The 14,853-nt window shown below is 44.5% G+C and overlaps 1 protein-coding gene across 1 annotated transcript in view; it reads right to left on the bottom strand.

Moving 5' to 3' along the window:
• Positions 1-14,853, bottom strand: part of LOC103535033 (nesprin-2) — a 177,863-nt gene that overhangs the window by 8,780 nt on the left and 154,230 nt on the right. The window contains exons 102-108 of the mRNA XM_030452086.1: positions 7,207-7,369; positions 4,269-4,456; positions 3,957-4,107; positions 3,380-3,562; positions 2,102-2,239; positions 1,059-1,253; positions 268-550 (exon numbers count right to left, since the gene is read on the bottom strand). Of these exons, the coding sequence (XP_030307946.1) occupies positions 268-550; positions 1,059-1,253; positions 2,102-2,239; positions 3,380-3,562; positions 3,957-4,107; positions 4,269-4,456; positions 7,207-7,369 (1,301 nt within the window). The remainder of the gene's footprint in view (positions 1-267; positions 551-1,058; positions 1,254-2,101; positions 2,240-3,379; positions 3,563-3,956; positions 4,108-4,268; positions 4,457-7,206; positions 7,370-14,853) is intronic.

Here is a 14,853-nt window from a genome sequence, read left to right on the forward strand (position 1 = left end):
ATAAAGAACAAAATAAGTTATTGGTGCTATTTTCATCAAACACTCTTAAAAAGCAAGGTCTCTAAAAACCTAACTTCTGGAAATATAAGCTTGGGTCAGACAATTTCCTTCACCAAGAGATCTAAGAGATGAGATTGCTCACATCTATTAAAAGCCCTTGAAAACCAACCAAGAACATGGGAGCAAGATCTCCATCCCCCTCCCTTCCCACACATGGATGTCCTGCAGATGTCCATGTCAAAACAAAGAGCTGCAATTGGTTCTCACCTGACAGAGCACTGTAGTATGTTGCTTCTTCTTCATCTTCATGAGAGGAAGAACCTCCCACATCACCTGTGTGATCCCACTCGAGTGGAATGGAGTCAACACTGACAGGGGTTTCACAGCCTGATCTTTCATGACCTTGAGAAGGGGGCATAAGCTGGCAAAGGGACTGTGGAGAAGAGGGTCCCTCACTGATTCCCTTCTTATGCCAGGGGTCGTTCTGGATTTCTCTTGAGTCTTCTAAATCTGTCTCATTTTCAGAAGTCTCTTTTTCGTCATCCAGTCCCTAGAAAGAAGTAACAATTATTCATATTAGTCAGATTTACAATAGATCTGCACTACCTAATTAGGATTAAGCCTCACACTACTACTGGGAACAATTTTGCATTCAGCTACACTACCGGAAGACCATTGCCTAAAATGAAAGGGAAGCATCACTTCTGCCTCCTTCTTCTGCCAAAACCATCTTCATAAGTATGTTATTGACACTAAAGAAGAAAAAGTGATATTAAAAATACCAAACATTTTTTAAGCCCTCTGACTACTACTGTCAATTAACCCTGTGAGTTACTTCCATGATACTATCCACGTTCTGCAGATGGAGACCCAACACAAGAGACATGGGGAGACAAGACAGGTGACAAAGATTTAACAAAGCTGGCACTATTACTGAGGAGCTCCTGACCACTTGCAGATCAAACCAGTCAGGCTGCTAGAGGGATAAGCAATGAGCATGGCCGTCAGTTCAAACACCAAAATCTTGCCCAAGCACCAAAACAACTGCTGCATCTTACAGGATGCTTTGAAGTCAGTCTTCGATGGAACCGAGCAACTCGGCCAAACACTTCCTGACAGTATCTGTGAAGTTCTTCCAATTCATCTTCTATCAGGGTGGCATCCAAAGGCTCACTCTTCTGAATCAACTGCTCCCCAAAAACAATGAGCTGATCTATCTTATTGGTGTTCAGTGTTATTTCCTGCTGGAAACCCTGTTGGAAACAGAAAAGAGGAAGAAATACATCTAAGCATCCATTTCTGGCTGGAGGTCTTTCCTCCTTTTATCACTCAGTGCAGTGACAGAAAAGCAGATATTGATATTGTTGTCTAATTTTATTTGGCAAATATCTTGTTCCTCAAACAATCCAGAGCTTTGTTTCATCAGCAGGTGACTGTTCCACATGAAGTGGGATTTTCCAGGAGATCACAATTGTTCTGCTGTTCAGAGTAAATTTTTATGGGTGTACAAACCACCTTCTGCTCAGAAGTCAGGAAGTTTGACTGGTTGGGCCTCCCACCTACATAACAGTAAGTCATATATCCCAAACCAATTAGCTGTGCATGGGAAAAGGAGACACTGGCATATGAGCAGGTAGCATAGAACTGGCATCTTCTGGAGAATCACTGCACACACCTGCTGCTCGTTTGGAAGTCCCAGCTACACACAGAGCACTCAGAAGAGAGCCCCTACCTTAATGCTAATGCAAACAAATTCTCACCAGAAAAGGATACATGGATTTAGAACTATACGGTGTTACTGTGAACCTCCATGTGCTGCTTCCCAGGCCAGATACCACTGTCACTGACTCTTGTGTTAGGAGAAAAGGGCAGAACAGAACTGAGCTTGAGCACTCAACTTGAATTTGAATCCTGTACAGTTTAATATTGATTCAGAGGCTAAGTCTTAACAAATCACTGGTCTCTTAAAAGCAATACAGCCTCACAGACCCGTGCTGTTTTTTCTGTTGTTGAGTTCTAGCAAAGGAGATGATTCTGTCAAGAGAGGGCAGCCCAATAGCATCCGGGCTACAGTAAGAAACTGCTTTCAAGTGATCCGTACCTTTAACTGGCGCATTTTGTCATCAAAGTTACTTTTTGAGAAATGCTCCACGTTTGTCAGCTGGAGGTCCATTTCTGTGAGCCACACAAGGATGCTTTCCCTCGTTGCCTCAAACTCATCTCTCCGATTGGTGAAGTGCTGAATTCAGGGGAAGAAGGGAGCCAGGGTTATATGACCTGAGCTACTGCAGGAGATGGTCACAGAAGCCCTCTGAAAGCTCTGTTTAGTGTCAAAGCTGTTGTTCAGCTTGAAGGCCTTCAGGGCACAAATGGCAGCATGTCATGTACAAACCTGTCCCCTTCCTGCAGTGATGCTGGGCAAAGTGTCTGATGGTCATGCACTACTTCTAGGGGAGAGGCAATAAACTTCAGCAGTGCAAGGTGCTTCAACAAAAGTACACTCTTGCTTCCACAGTGTGCATCTTCTTGGACATCATTAAACCAGTGCAACAGTTAATGGGACTTGGGTTTAACATCTGATTTGACCGAAGTTGAGAGGACAGGCAAAGGAAGTCCTCTCCAACAAAAGTAATTAAAATGGTGACATAAACAGTAAATCCATGCAGAAGCTTGGTCAAAGATAAGCATGACTAAGTAATAAAGCAGCACTTGGTATGGAAGCCAGGAGGTGCACTCTGTACTGCCATCTCCCACAGAAGCTGATAACAAACATGCAGCTTGCAGAGCCTCAGTTCTCCCTGGGGATTTACTGACTAAGAAGGGGATCATGTAACCTCACAAAACACAGTTCATCCTAACTATAGAGATGAAACCCAAGCAGCACTCCCACAGTCTCATCCACCGACTCTGGGATCCAATAGTTTTCCCTCTCAATTGCTGCGGCACTGCTGCTTTTAAAAATCAGGCAGGTACAAGTTTCCCCCATGGCACAGCACAGAGTATCTGCCCACAGATAATGGAGAGATAGGTTGTGAATTTCAAACCCTATTTGCACTGGGGCTCATTTGCACCTTTGTCTCTTATTTATGAAACAGTGCAAGCACACAAGCGCATCCAGTGATGACAAGACTGGATGTGAGGAGAGTGGGAGAGGAGTATTAAAGCCCACAATAGAGCTTCCATAATTTGCACCCCTTCTTCCCTTATGCTGCTTCAACTACCAAGAGCCCATCTACAAATGACACACTTATGCCATGAATGTGGTGACATTTTCAAAGCCAGCTCAGGACAGTTCCTCCAGTACCTGTTTTGCCCTTGGCCAATGTCTACAGAAACTTCCGAGTGTTCCTCACCATTTCACCCCATCACCCCTCATTACCCTGAGTCTCCTGAGAATGGCAGCAACTCGTTTCTGGAGGTTATCCCAGCGCTGGTTGCCTTCATGTACCATCTGCTTCAACTTGCTGGCTGAGTCAGTGCGGTTCTCGCGGGCAAGGCGCCTGTACTGCTTGTTGATCAGCTCCAGCTGAGTGAGGCGTTCGTGAATTTGTCTCTGAAATGCCTGCAAGGCAAACCAAGGAACTAAGTTCCCCTGCTGGTAAAGAGAAAGGCTCTGGAGGATTCTATCCAGCAAAGAGATGATGATGCCCTCCTCTTTAAAACAGACCTGCCAACTGCATAATTATATCTACCCAGGTCTTGCGCCTATAAAGGGTCCATCTTTAACTTATGAGCACAACTTTTCTGTATCAGAACATTGACAAAAAAGTTTGAGACAAATAAGTCAGCCAGACCTTAGCAGCCAGACACTGGCCAAATTATTTCTGTTCTCTAGACCACAAGAACCCAACTGGAGTTTTTCAGTGATCCAGGCCTTTCACACAGACAAGAAGTATTTAGCAGTCTGACCATTCAGGATGGTGCTAAGCATGAAAAGATTACGTTCAAAAATTCACCTCAAATTTCTTCAGCTCCTCCTTTGCATGGGTGTACAAAACCTCTGAAGAATTAGGCTTAGCTGCTACCATTTCAGATGATTTCAGCCAATCTTCAAAGCGAGAGTAGTCCTCCAAAAACCTCTGCCATAGACGCCAGGTTTCCTCAATCCTGAGAGGTAGATGCAAAAATGAAGAAGATTTATCCACGCTATTACCTTGAGATTTATTTTTTTTTTTCTTGTTCAACATTCAGCTTGTGCCAAAAGCTACAGTGCTTCTTCAAAATGCAGCCTCAAGCTTCTGTACAAGGAGTCTGAAAAAGAGACTTACTTCATTCGCCTCTCCATTGACATGGCACAAATATTTCTCCAACGTCTGTCCAAACTCCTGGTTGTTTGCTGGATGGAATCACACTCTGTCTCATTTGCACACGCATCTGAATCATGCAGCAGGACTTCACAGATATTAAACACGGATTCCACCCCTGCAGTGTGCTGCTCTATGTCTCGCTGCAGATCCTGCCATTGGAAAAAAAAATAGTTTGAGTAGCAGGAAACACACATGGCTGGGTTTCAGACTAATGCTGCAGAGGATGGGGAAAGAGCAATCTATGTGTCAAGAAAAGCTTTTTTAGCTTTAGAAAACAGCCTATGCAGGATGAGCTGTGCAACTGACAGGCTGACGGGTCAGGACACAACTGCCATTCAAGCAGGGATTGTCCAGCTTTGGTTTCTCTGTGAAAGTTCCATCTTCTCATTAACATTCTGGACAATTTTAAGATGCATTCAAAATCCAAACCTTACACATACCATAAACACACTTATTAATTCTGACTGTCCAAGATGACAGTGTCTCCTATCAGCTTAGAACATTGTAAGACTTGACAGATAACTCATAGTACAGCTCATCTGCTGTAGTGACTGATCACAGGCTGGTGCCCTGGCACACACACAAAGACAGCACACCAGTACTGGTGTTACATGGCTATGTGTCTGAGGGAAGCTCTACCCCACTACTGGCACCTGTGGACAATCTTCTGAATTCACTCAGTTACACAGGACTTAAGAGTTGTTTTAGTGAAAATGAGAATTTGGACCACAGATATTTTACAAATCCACTCTCCTTGTACTGTGGCAATGTTGCTGAATTAATCTCACTGCTTTTGGTCGTGCCTGGGTTCACAGAATAACCCTAGGCAGAATCCTAGCTGTCTTCCAAGCTCTTTTTTGAAAGCACCTGCCTGTATTACTGTGACACAAACACAACAAACTAAGTATTGTGGCCAGGAACACACACTGAGCCCAAAAAGGTCCTTTTCCTTCAGCTCTGCACAGCATTGACAAGAAAGCTTAAACAGACTGCATGCTGCTAGACTTCTGAGTTAGTGGAACAGCTCTGAAATCTTAGAATTAATATTCTTGTTTTAATCTTCATCCTTTATTTGAACAGACATGCCATAAAACATCTCTGCGAGTGCACAGTGTTCTTAAATGTCATTATTCAAGACTGAACAGGTACACCTTTTCCAGTCATGGATGTCAAATATAAGAAGCCTGTAGGGCACAGTGGTCACCCATCACTGCTCTTGCTGGAAGAGTTGTTCAGATAAACCTCGGAAAGATCTTTTTATATGCTGCATTCAGCTAAAGGTTTCTATAATGCAGAGCAAAAGAGGATTTTTTTTTCCACAGTGGTCTTTTTAGTCAGCAGTCTTCTCATACTCAGCCTGCTAAAAGGTTACAGTAGAAGGAGTTGAGAGGTGCCCAGAGGTCAATGGTTGAAACAGAATCCAAACAACAAAGCACTAAGCAGCTCTGAGCAGCAAATGATGGCTCTTACAGCAAGCTGAAGCTTGAATGCTCATAAAAATAAACTAGTTTGGACACAATTCCTTTGTGGCCACATTCCTCTGCCTGGCAATTTGTCACAGGCTTTGACAATTAGAAGGTTTGGATTGGGAGAAAATACTTCCTTGGTTTTTATATGACCATTCACAACAAAGATGAAACCATAAGATGCACTCATGTTTGACCAACTCCTGCAGTGGAGTCAGTGGGAGCCATCTCCACTCCTGTCAGAGAGGAACTGGCCCTTCCTGCAATGTCTGGGACATGAATGGATGAAGAGCCACATCATCCAGCAAAGAACACAGCCCTTAGGTCTGATCACTCAGGGATCTTTCCTTAGACACAAAAGCAGCAGCCAGAGAGAAGATGGGAAGGATGGGAAGAACACCCATAGGTATTCTTGAAGGCAGATGCTATAAAGCGTCCATGCTTTACAGCTTTATTCTTGATCCTCAGTTTTAGGGCAAATATTTGTGTTTCACATCAAGGCCAGATGACAGCCGTGGTCATTCTCAGCCTTCCCAAGGAGGCACTTGGAATGTGGGCTGACTTACAGCACAGCCCTGAGCAAAGGCTGACTCCACCAGCAAGTTTGTGCTTCAGAAAGTTACTTCTCCTTCCCTGGCTGCTGGGAAGAGAAATTTACTCCAAGACTATCCAGCTCATCTCAATACTTCCACTTGGCTGGGATAGCTAGAACATTCAGCTGTGCCTAATCTTTGTCATCTCCATCCCCTAAAACTAGCACAGATCCTGAACATCCCCTTTGTAAAACACTGGCTGGGATACATGGCTACATGCACTCAACCAGCACCCGAGGATGCTAGGCTGGGTCACACTTCTGCCTCAGCAGGATCACACACCATCTCACCCAAGCCTGGGGGGATCTTCAGAGCCTCCCTACTGGATCAGGCTGCAGCCAAAGGCACCCTTTGCACAAGACCATCCCCCAAAGTTCAAATATCCTCTTCTTCCCTCAAGGTTGGGGAACTGAGCTAGGGAGGGCAATACAACAAATCACAGCACTTCAGCCTCTCATAGCCCCTTCTCAGGAGACCCAGCACTCACACCTTGGTAGCCTAAGTCATCCTCATGGACTCTGCCAATGTCTGTATCCTGCCTAACCCTTCTGAACTCTGTTGTGTATAACAGAGCAAATGTAAAATGCTTTTGTTTGTGTTGCATGTTTTCCTTGGGTGGAGGGGGGAAGGAAGAAGTAGGGGTAAGTCTATACAATTTGGAAATCACAGCAAGAGCAAGCAAAAAAGATTCTCTATGAAATGCATCTTGGCAGGAACATGCTGGGAAAAGTAAGCAGTTAGAAGGTCTTGCTAAGGAAAAGAAAGAGGTGATTTTAAACAAGGAACAATTGTAATCAGCAGCATTTTAGCTCATTTACTCTGACTGCTCCTATTTCCCACCTGCTGTTCTGCCAGTCTCTTCTGGATTTCTTGGTCATCACAGATGTCATAAACAACAGGTTTGGAAAGCTCAGATTCAATCCGGGCCAACCAGGTGCGAAGATTACTCATGTTTTTGTCCAACAGTTGTATAAAAGCAAATGTTTCCTTCAGTTTCTTCACCCTAAGCAAACCAGGAAGAACATCTTGTTACAAAGATCTAAAATCAGTGGAAACTGTATTAGCAGAAGGTGATGACAGGCACGGCTTTATGAAGCACTTACTGTCGCACCAAGCTGTTGCCTGTAAATCACAGGCTGCAGCAAGGTCTTGTGTGAATTCATTAATGAAACTATATGAGCAGAGTGAACTTTAGCAGCCTCATTCGCCTGCCAGTGAGCTCTTCAGTCAGAGCATGGACATTTGTCAAAGTGGGAGTTTGTACTGTAACACGCTGCAGTTAAACTACAGTATCTGTGGTCTGGATTTCCTGCTGGGAATCAGGTTCTGTGTCTTCTTCAGCAACCAAAAGGCTCACCCTGATCAGAAAGGCACTGCTCTGCCAACAGAAAGGCAGAATTTGCCCAAACCACAGGACCAATCCCGGACAAATAGATGCTGACAGAGGAGAAGGCCTGAACAATGGCCACTGTAGAACTTAGAGCACCTGACACTAAAACCTCTTCTAAACAACAGACTGAAACGTGTGGAGCTGTGCCAGACTCTCCTGGTGGGTGAAAATGAAAAAAAAAACCTGAAGAGGGAGAATATGGCTAGAGAGAGCTGTGCAGCAGAGAAGTAAATTAACCACACAGACCATTAACATTTTTGGAGCTGTTTGTAGCATAGCTCTCAAACTGCAGACAAACTTTGCTTTATTTTCAGCCTTTACAGCATATTCCTGTGTCAAAACCCCTTACCAGCCCCTCAGATTGTCCACGTAGCATCATGGTACCTTTTGGACAACTTGTTCCCATTTGCTAAACTACCTCACTGATGGTCTCAAATCTTTCCTTGAATTTCTCCTTTACTGCAGTTCCCAACAAAACTTACTGAAAAGCCCAAAACTGGAGTGGTATCTCCTCTGGCTTCAGACTGCTATCAGAGCCTGTCATCAAGACCTTGGTAATTCAATGAAGGTGGGAAAAAAAAAAGACTGTATCATTATTTCCATCAGACCTGTCTTACACATCCAGATCACAAGGTCTCTCCATGAAGTGCAATGGTTTACCCTGCAGTATTATCAACAGTTCAAAGCAGCTGCCTCTGCCCCTTTACACTATCAGTACTTTCCTCTGCAGCTGATAGAGAGGAAGACAGCAGATGACAAAAGAGTTTAACTGCTCAGGCTTTCCTTAACAAGCTCTTTTCAGAGCTCTGTTCCAAAGTTCAACACTGTATGCAGAAGGCACCTGGCTCCCAAGCAAAGAGCTGCTATATGAATCTTCCTGCTCCTGGTTCTGCCTCTAATAAGTGGTACTCGATGAAACTGTCATACTCCAGTAGCTGTACAGCACTTTCTTGTGCTATGGGCTGGCAGTAATGTACCCAGGAGACCCAATTCTATCTCCACCCCATGCCCTGCTTCTGCCCCACTAGTCAATTTTGATCCACTCTGCATGATGCTCAGCAGGGTCTGTGACTCCCCAGGACACATGGCCCACTGAAGACAGGTGCTTTGGAAACCCTTTTCCCTGGAGAGAAGGGACAAACACAGCCTCTGTGTTCAGCAGTGAGGTTCCAGAAGAACCACCAGATGAGCCAGGCCTGAGGAAGTCTGAGCAAAACATCTGCCTTGTTTCATTGTTAGTTCTGGATGACTTCAGGCTAGCTGGGAGGAAAGCAAAGCTAGATCCCAGCACTGCCCCTGCCTGTATCCAGTGGTAATTTATTCTCAGCACATTCTACCCACCAGTGCTCTGGAAATGTCCCTCTGGTGACTTGCAAGAGATGCACATGTTGGGATCATGGGATGCCCCAGCTGAGCTGCTGAGACCATGGTTCACTGGGATGTGCAGTTATCATCTCTGCTTCCCTGCACTTCCCTTCATGTCTGTATCCACCTTTTCCTACCCTGATGTTGCACTACAGAAAAATTCATGGATAGCAAGAAATCTTTCTTCAGTCTGAATACTGGATAACAGGCAAGTGAACAAAGCCAAGGAAGGCCAAAGCACAACCAAGGGATATGAGATTATAAATGTTTCTATGACTGACAGCACATACAATAATTTTAAAAAGCAACAGCTTTAGAATCCAAGTGGGCTTTTTGCAACAACAACAAAACCCACAAAATAAAAAAAAAAAAAAAAAACAAAACAAAACAAACCAACAACAACAAAGGACATTACTTTGGCTTAGACATCACCCTAAAACTCAAGCTATGGGCATTACCATAAATATGTGGGTCTTTACTTCTGATAAAAGACGCAAGTCTCAAAAACATCACTGTGGTACTGCAAGCTTGTGTATACTTTATACCATTATAGACACACCATTATAATTGAGTAATTTCATTTATTACATAAAATATGACATTTTTCCACAATTTAACCATCCTTAGTGCTGTTGGTCATTAACCTGAAACTTGAGCTAAGCAGCCAGAGAAGAATAAAAACAGAAGTTCAGACTAGTGCAGTGTGTAAATAGGAAGGCAGCCTTGCCCAGATGTTTACATAGGCTGATCTGCTCTTTGCAGTTGGCAGACATAAACCAAGGTAAAGGGTTGGGTTCTGCGCTGAAGCAACAAGTGAAAGGATGAGAAGATTGAGCATCCACCTTGAGCACCCTCAGCTTGCAAAGAGGTCACAGGGAACTGCCATTTCTCAGGCTACAGCTCAAAGAAAAACAGGAAATAGACTAATTGCATCCATAAAAGTCTTATTTTGCAACAACCACTCTCAGGCCCATTTACTGAGTGTTCTTGCAAATTGTCTGCTCTTTACACGACAAAAACCTCATGAACTCTTTTGAGAGGCACCCTGAGGGACTATTTGTTCAGAAAAACAGTCCTCCTGGGAGCTGGAGAGGGGTGCAGAGTCCAAGCAACTAAGCTTAGGGGCAAAAGCTCCCCCCATGTCCTGCTGACCAACCATCCAGCACACAGTGAATTTACAGCCATAAAGGTTCAAGCACAGCAGAGGAAACAGGCTCCTCACAGGGATTCAGAGGGTAGAAGAGGCTACCACCACTGTTAATTCTTCCTCTTCAAAGTGTAATTCTCCAGTTATTTGTTCAACAGATAAAACTTACTGGTTACTGAATGAAGATGTACCTATAGAATCGCAGAATGGTTTCAGTTGGAAAGGACCTTGAATTTCATCTAGTTCCAACCACCATCCATGGGCAGGGACACCTCCCACTAGACCAGGTTGCTACAAGCCCCATCCAACCTGGCCCTGAACACTTTCAGGATGCAACATCCACAACCTCCCTGGAAAACCTGTGTCTCACTGTGCCAGTGTCTCACCACCCTCACACTAAAGAATTTCTTCCTAATGTAAAACTTAGATCTCCCCTCTTCCAGCTCAAACCCATTGTTCTGTTACTACAAGCCCTTGTAAAGAGATTCCTCCTCCCCACCTTTCCTGTAGCCCCTTCAGGTACTGGAAGGCTGCTCTAAAATTTCTTTGGAGCCTTCATTCACTTCTTCAGGCTGAAAAACCCCAACTCTTTCAGGCTGTCTTCACAGGAGAGACTATCCCACAGTTCACTTCCCAGTGAGAATTCACCTGCCACCATTCATCGTGGCCCCAGGAACAAAAAAAAATACTAACAGCTAAAAGAAAAATATACAACAAACAGCACCATGATCTAAAAAGCCCCAACAAATTCAAACATTGAATCAGGATAGCTTAAAAGCTATCCTGATTCAAAACAGGGCTTAGACAGATGCATGGGTTGCCTGGGATAAGCCAAACAAAGCCAGTTTCTTAATGTCTTAATCTTAACACCGAAATAGAACTGGCAGAAAAAGAACAAAACTAGTAGATTATAACTAAAAGCTGGCAGCAAAAGTGAACAGAAGGACTAACTGACCTGACTCGAGATTGGATTTGGGTCTTAATACCCTCGATGAAGATGCCAGCATTGGGCTACAGGAGAGATGCATTAAGCTGTTTCAGGCTGAATTGCTGCATAGCCTCATGAATACACAGAATATTTTGTAGTAACTACTCAGGAGATATCTAGTAAAGGCAATTCCAGATAGGCTGAAATGTATTCACACAAACAAAGAATTGCAAAATGCCAGTTGCGTTGCACTAGCTGTCAAACGCTGCAGGAGAAGGAACAGCAAAGCTCAACCAGAGTAATAAGTAACACAAAAAACTTAGGTGTCTGAAGGTATGAAAAACATTTTGACATATTAATTCCAAACTCTCCTTCACAAGCACAAATGTATTCAGAAAAAGATACTACCTACATTTCTTTTTCACGAAGAGGAGCTGAAACTGCCCTGCCAGCTGATAGGATTGTTTACAACCCGAGGGGGGGAGAAGGCAAATGAGATGCACGCCAAGAAACCTTTGTTCAGTAAGCTGCAGGAAGAGCTTAACCATGTGAGGGACAAAAGACCCGATTTCAAGAGGTGATGTCAAAGGCAAATTTTAGGCCTTTGCATGAAAGGCCAGGACGTTTCCCCGTGCAGCGCCCGGCCCTGGTGTGATGACAGGAGAGGCCCCGTGTCAGTGGGCTGTGCTTGCAGGGTGCGCTGGAGAAGGCTTTTCTCACGCTACCCCGCCGGCGGGTCCAAAAGGTCTCGTTGTGGCAGATCTCCATTTCTGAGGGTGTACAACCCCTGAGCACAGCTGATTTTAAGCGTGAGGTCCCCGAGCACTATCCCTCTGCTAACGCGCGGCATCTCCCACACTCATCCATTAGTCCAGGGAGAACTGCAGGGAGGCTCCGGCGCATCCATCGGCACTGCGGTGCCCTTCCCCCCGCTGCCCAAGGCTGCCCGGTCCCGCTGGGCCCAAGAGAACCCACCCCAAACAAACCCGCAGCCGCTCACCAAGATGGCACTTACGGTTCGCAAGAGAAAACCATTCCTCAGCTTGCAAATCCCAAGCTGCAAAGGGGATCGGCTGTGCAACCAGGCAGGCATGGAAGAGGAAACCCCTCCTCCACAGATGCCCTATTTATTCGCTGCTTTAGCATCCTGCGCTGGGGAGGGGGAGGCTCGCCTGTCCTCCTCCTCGGCCACCGAGCTGGGGAAAGACGATGGCTCTCCCCAGTTTTAACCCCTAAGAGGGTTTTTTTTGCCTGGTATTTTACCTGGCAAACGGCCGCATCCCTCCTGAGAACAAAACCCCGGGAGCTTTATTCTGACACAAGGGAATTAGCACGCAAAGCAGCGCACGCCGAGCAGCTGCCCCAGGCTGGCAACAAAAAAAGGTTTCGGGTTGGAGGCTTCGGCTCTGAAGAAGGCAGACGCGGTGCTCATTTCTTGTGTTAAAGAGGGATTTGGAGCCTTAGAGCCGGATGATTTGCAGCGAAGTCGATTTGAAGTGAGCCCAAAAAACCCGAGAAAACATACATCCACGCACAGGCACCACGCACATGGATGTATCCTTACTTCCCCTGCGTTCTTCTTTCTTGGTTTTACCATTATATCCCAGTTATTTAAGTACAAATTAAATCTCTCCCACACTAACCTGTCCTCTCTTTAACCTTCCAGTGCAGGCAGAAGGCCTCCAGTGCAAGTACCGTGTTATGCCAGAGGACAAAATGACCCCTAATCTTAATTTATGGTATCATTTGTTTGTGGAAAAACACTCTGTCATGATTTCTGTGTGCTGTGACTGCCAGAGATCATGGGGTGGGAAAAAAAAGGCGGAAGTCGGAGAACCCGAGATTAAAAATCACTCCCCACCCAGCCAGTATCAGGAAAAAAAATAAAGAAATTATGATAATCCCATAAAAAATTCAAGGAACGATTTTGAAATCAAAGGGGTTTCAGTGTTCAGGTAATCTTCCACAGACCTGTATTGGCTTGCCAATCGTTCACATTCAATACATGACAGGATAAAAAGTGGCTAGGAAGACACCGTGCACTGTGAGAGGACTTCAGACATTTGCACAGGTAAATCACACCCAGTCACCTCAACAGTTTATCCAGGAAGGTTAAAAAATTCATTTGAAATGGTAGGTCTGAGAAAAAGGGCAGTAGCCCCCCCAGCTTGACAGACAACCAGAACAGTGACAGCATATAAAAGAGAGGGACTCCCCTTGCACTGCCAGCTCTCCCCTGCTCCCAGCACATCGTGGCACACATTGCATAACCAGAATAAACCCAACCATCCTGTCTGATACCATAATCAATTTTGTCACAGCTTTTGCACCAAAGAGAAGTGTAACCCCTAAGGGACAGGAAGCCCAGAGAAAACAGAATGAAAGCAGGCACTTTTTGAGTGACATTTCAACTGCCCAGTTTTTATTTAAATAATTACAAGAACGAAATTTTACACTGATACTGCCACAAACCAGTATAATTTTGCTGAATGTGGCTGTATCATTTACCTAGGGGCCTCACTGCATCATGTTTTGCTTCCATTGCCATGCAATACTCATCTGCAGCTATGTAGAAAGACCTTTGAACTCGGAGTGCACTCACACCAAGTGTGGGCTGTGACAGGGTAGGAGAGCAAACTGAGTCGTGGTGCCTGACCATCTGCCCTGCCAAAGGGTAGGAATGTGGTGGGAACAAATAAAGGCCAGCTGAGAGGCAGCAGGAATTGGCTTGCTCCCCACACCTCCTAGGCAGGGACTCACAGCCTCTGGAGCAGCTGCAATGAGGGTCCCAGGATGTAGGGGAAGCACAGAGCATCTGGCTCACTGAAGATGCCCAATAAAGCATTTGTTGAACCCCTGGACAACACAGGGTGGTGTCACTGGAGAGCTTCAACTCCCTCTGCTTTACTGCAACCTGAGCAGTTTCAGGCTGTTTAGGAATTTCAACCACAGAACCCAGCTAACCAGCTGAAACCACCTTCAATCTCCCAAGGTCGAGGTGAGAAGGAAGGGTATGACTTTGGTTGGGACAATTTAAGGTTCCTGGAGCTCCTGGACCCTGCAATGAGTGCTGGCAGCTTGCCAGAAAAAAAGAAAAAAAAAAAGAAAAGAAGAAAAAAAGAAAAAAAGAAAAAAAAAGAAAAAAAAAAAAAAAAAGAAAAAAGAAAAAAAAGAGGAAAAAAGATAAAAAAAAGAGAAAAAACAGAAAAAAAAGAAGAAAAAAAAGAAAAAAGGAAAAAAGAAAAAAGAAAGAAGTAAAAAAAGAAAAAGAAAGAAAGAAAGAAAAAAGAAAGAAAAAAGAAGAAAAAGAAAAAAAAGTGAAAAAAAAAAAAAAGAACAAGAAAAGAAAAAAAAACAAACAAAAAAACCCCAAAAAACCACCTTGTTGCCAAGGATTCACATTTAAAGAATGAGATGCACGTCTGGCCTTGCTAGCTTCCCTCTATTCTCATACTGGCATTAATGGTTGGTAGGTCATCTGAACATGTTCCTGCTGCATACAGAAAACCTGATTTTTTTTTTCCACAAAACTTGAAACACAGACCAAACCTACCAAGAGTAAAAACACATCACAGTGTACCCATAGCCAGAGCAACTGAGAAATGGTATCCTCCTTCCACAGCTTCACAGCCATCACTGGGAAGATTGCAGGATGCC

This window comes from Calypte anna, chromosome 5A (genome assembly GCF_003957555.1).
Source record: "Calypte anna isolate BGI_N300 chromosome 5A, bCalAnn1_v1.p, whole genome shotgun sequence".
Classification (NCBI taxonomy): Eukaryota; Metazoa; Chordata; class Aves; order Apodiformes; family Trochilidae; genus Calypte; species Calypte anna.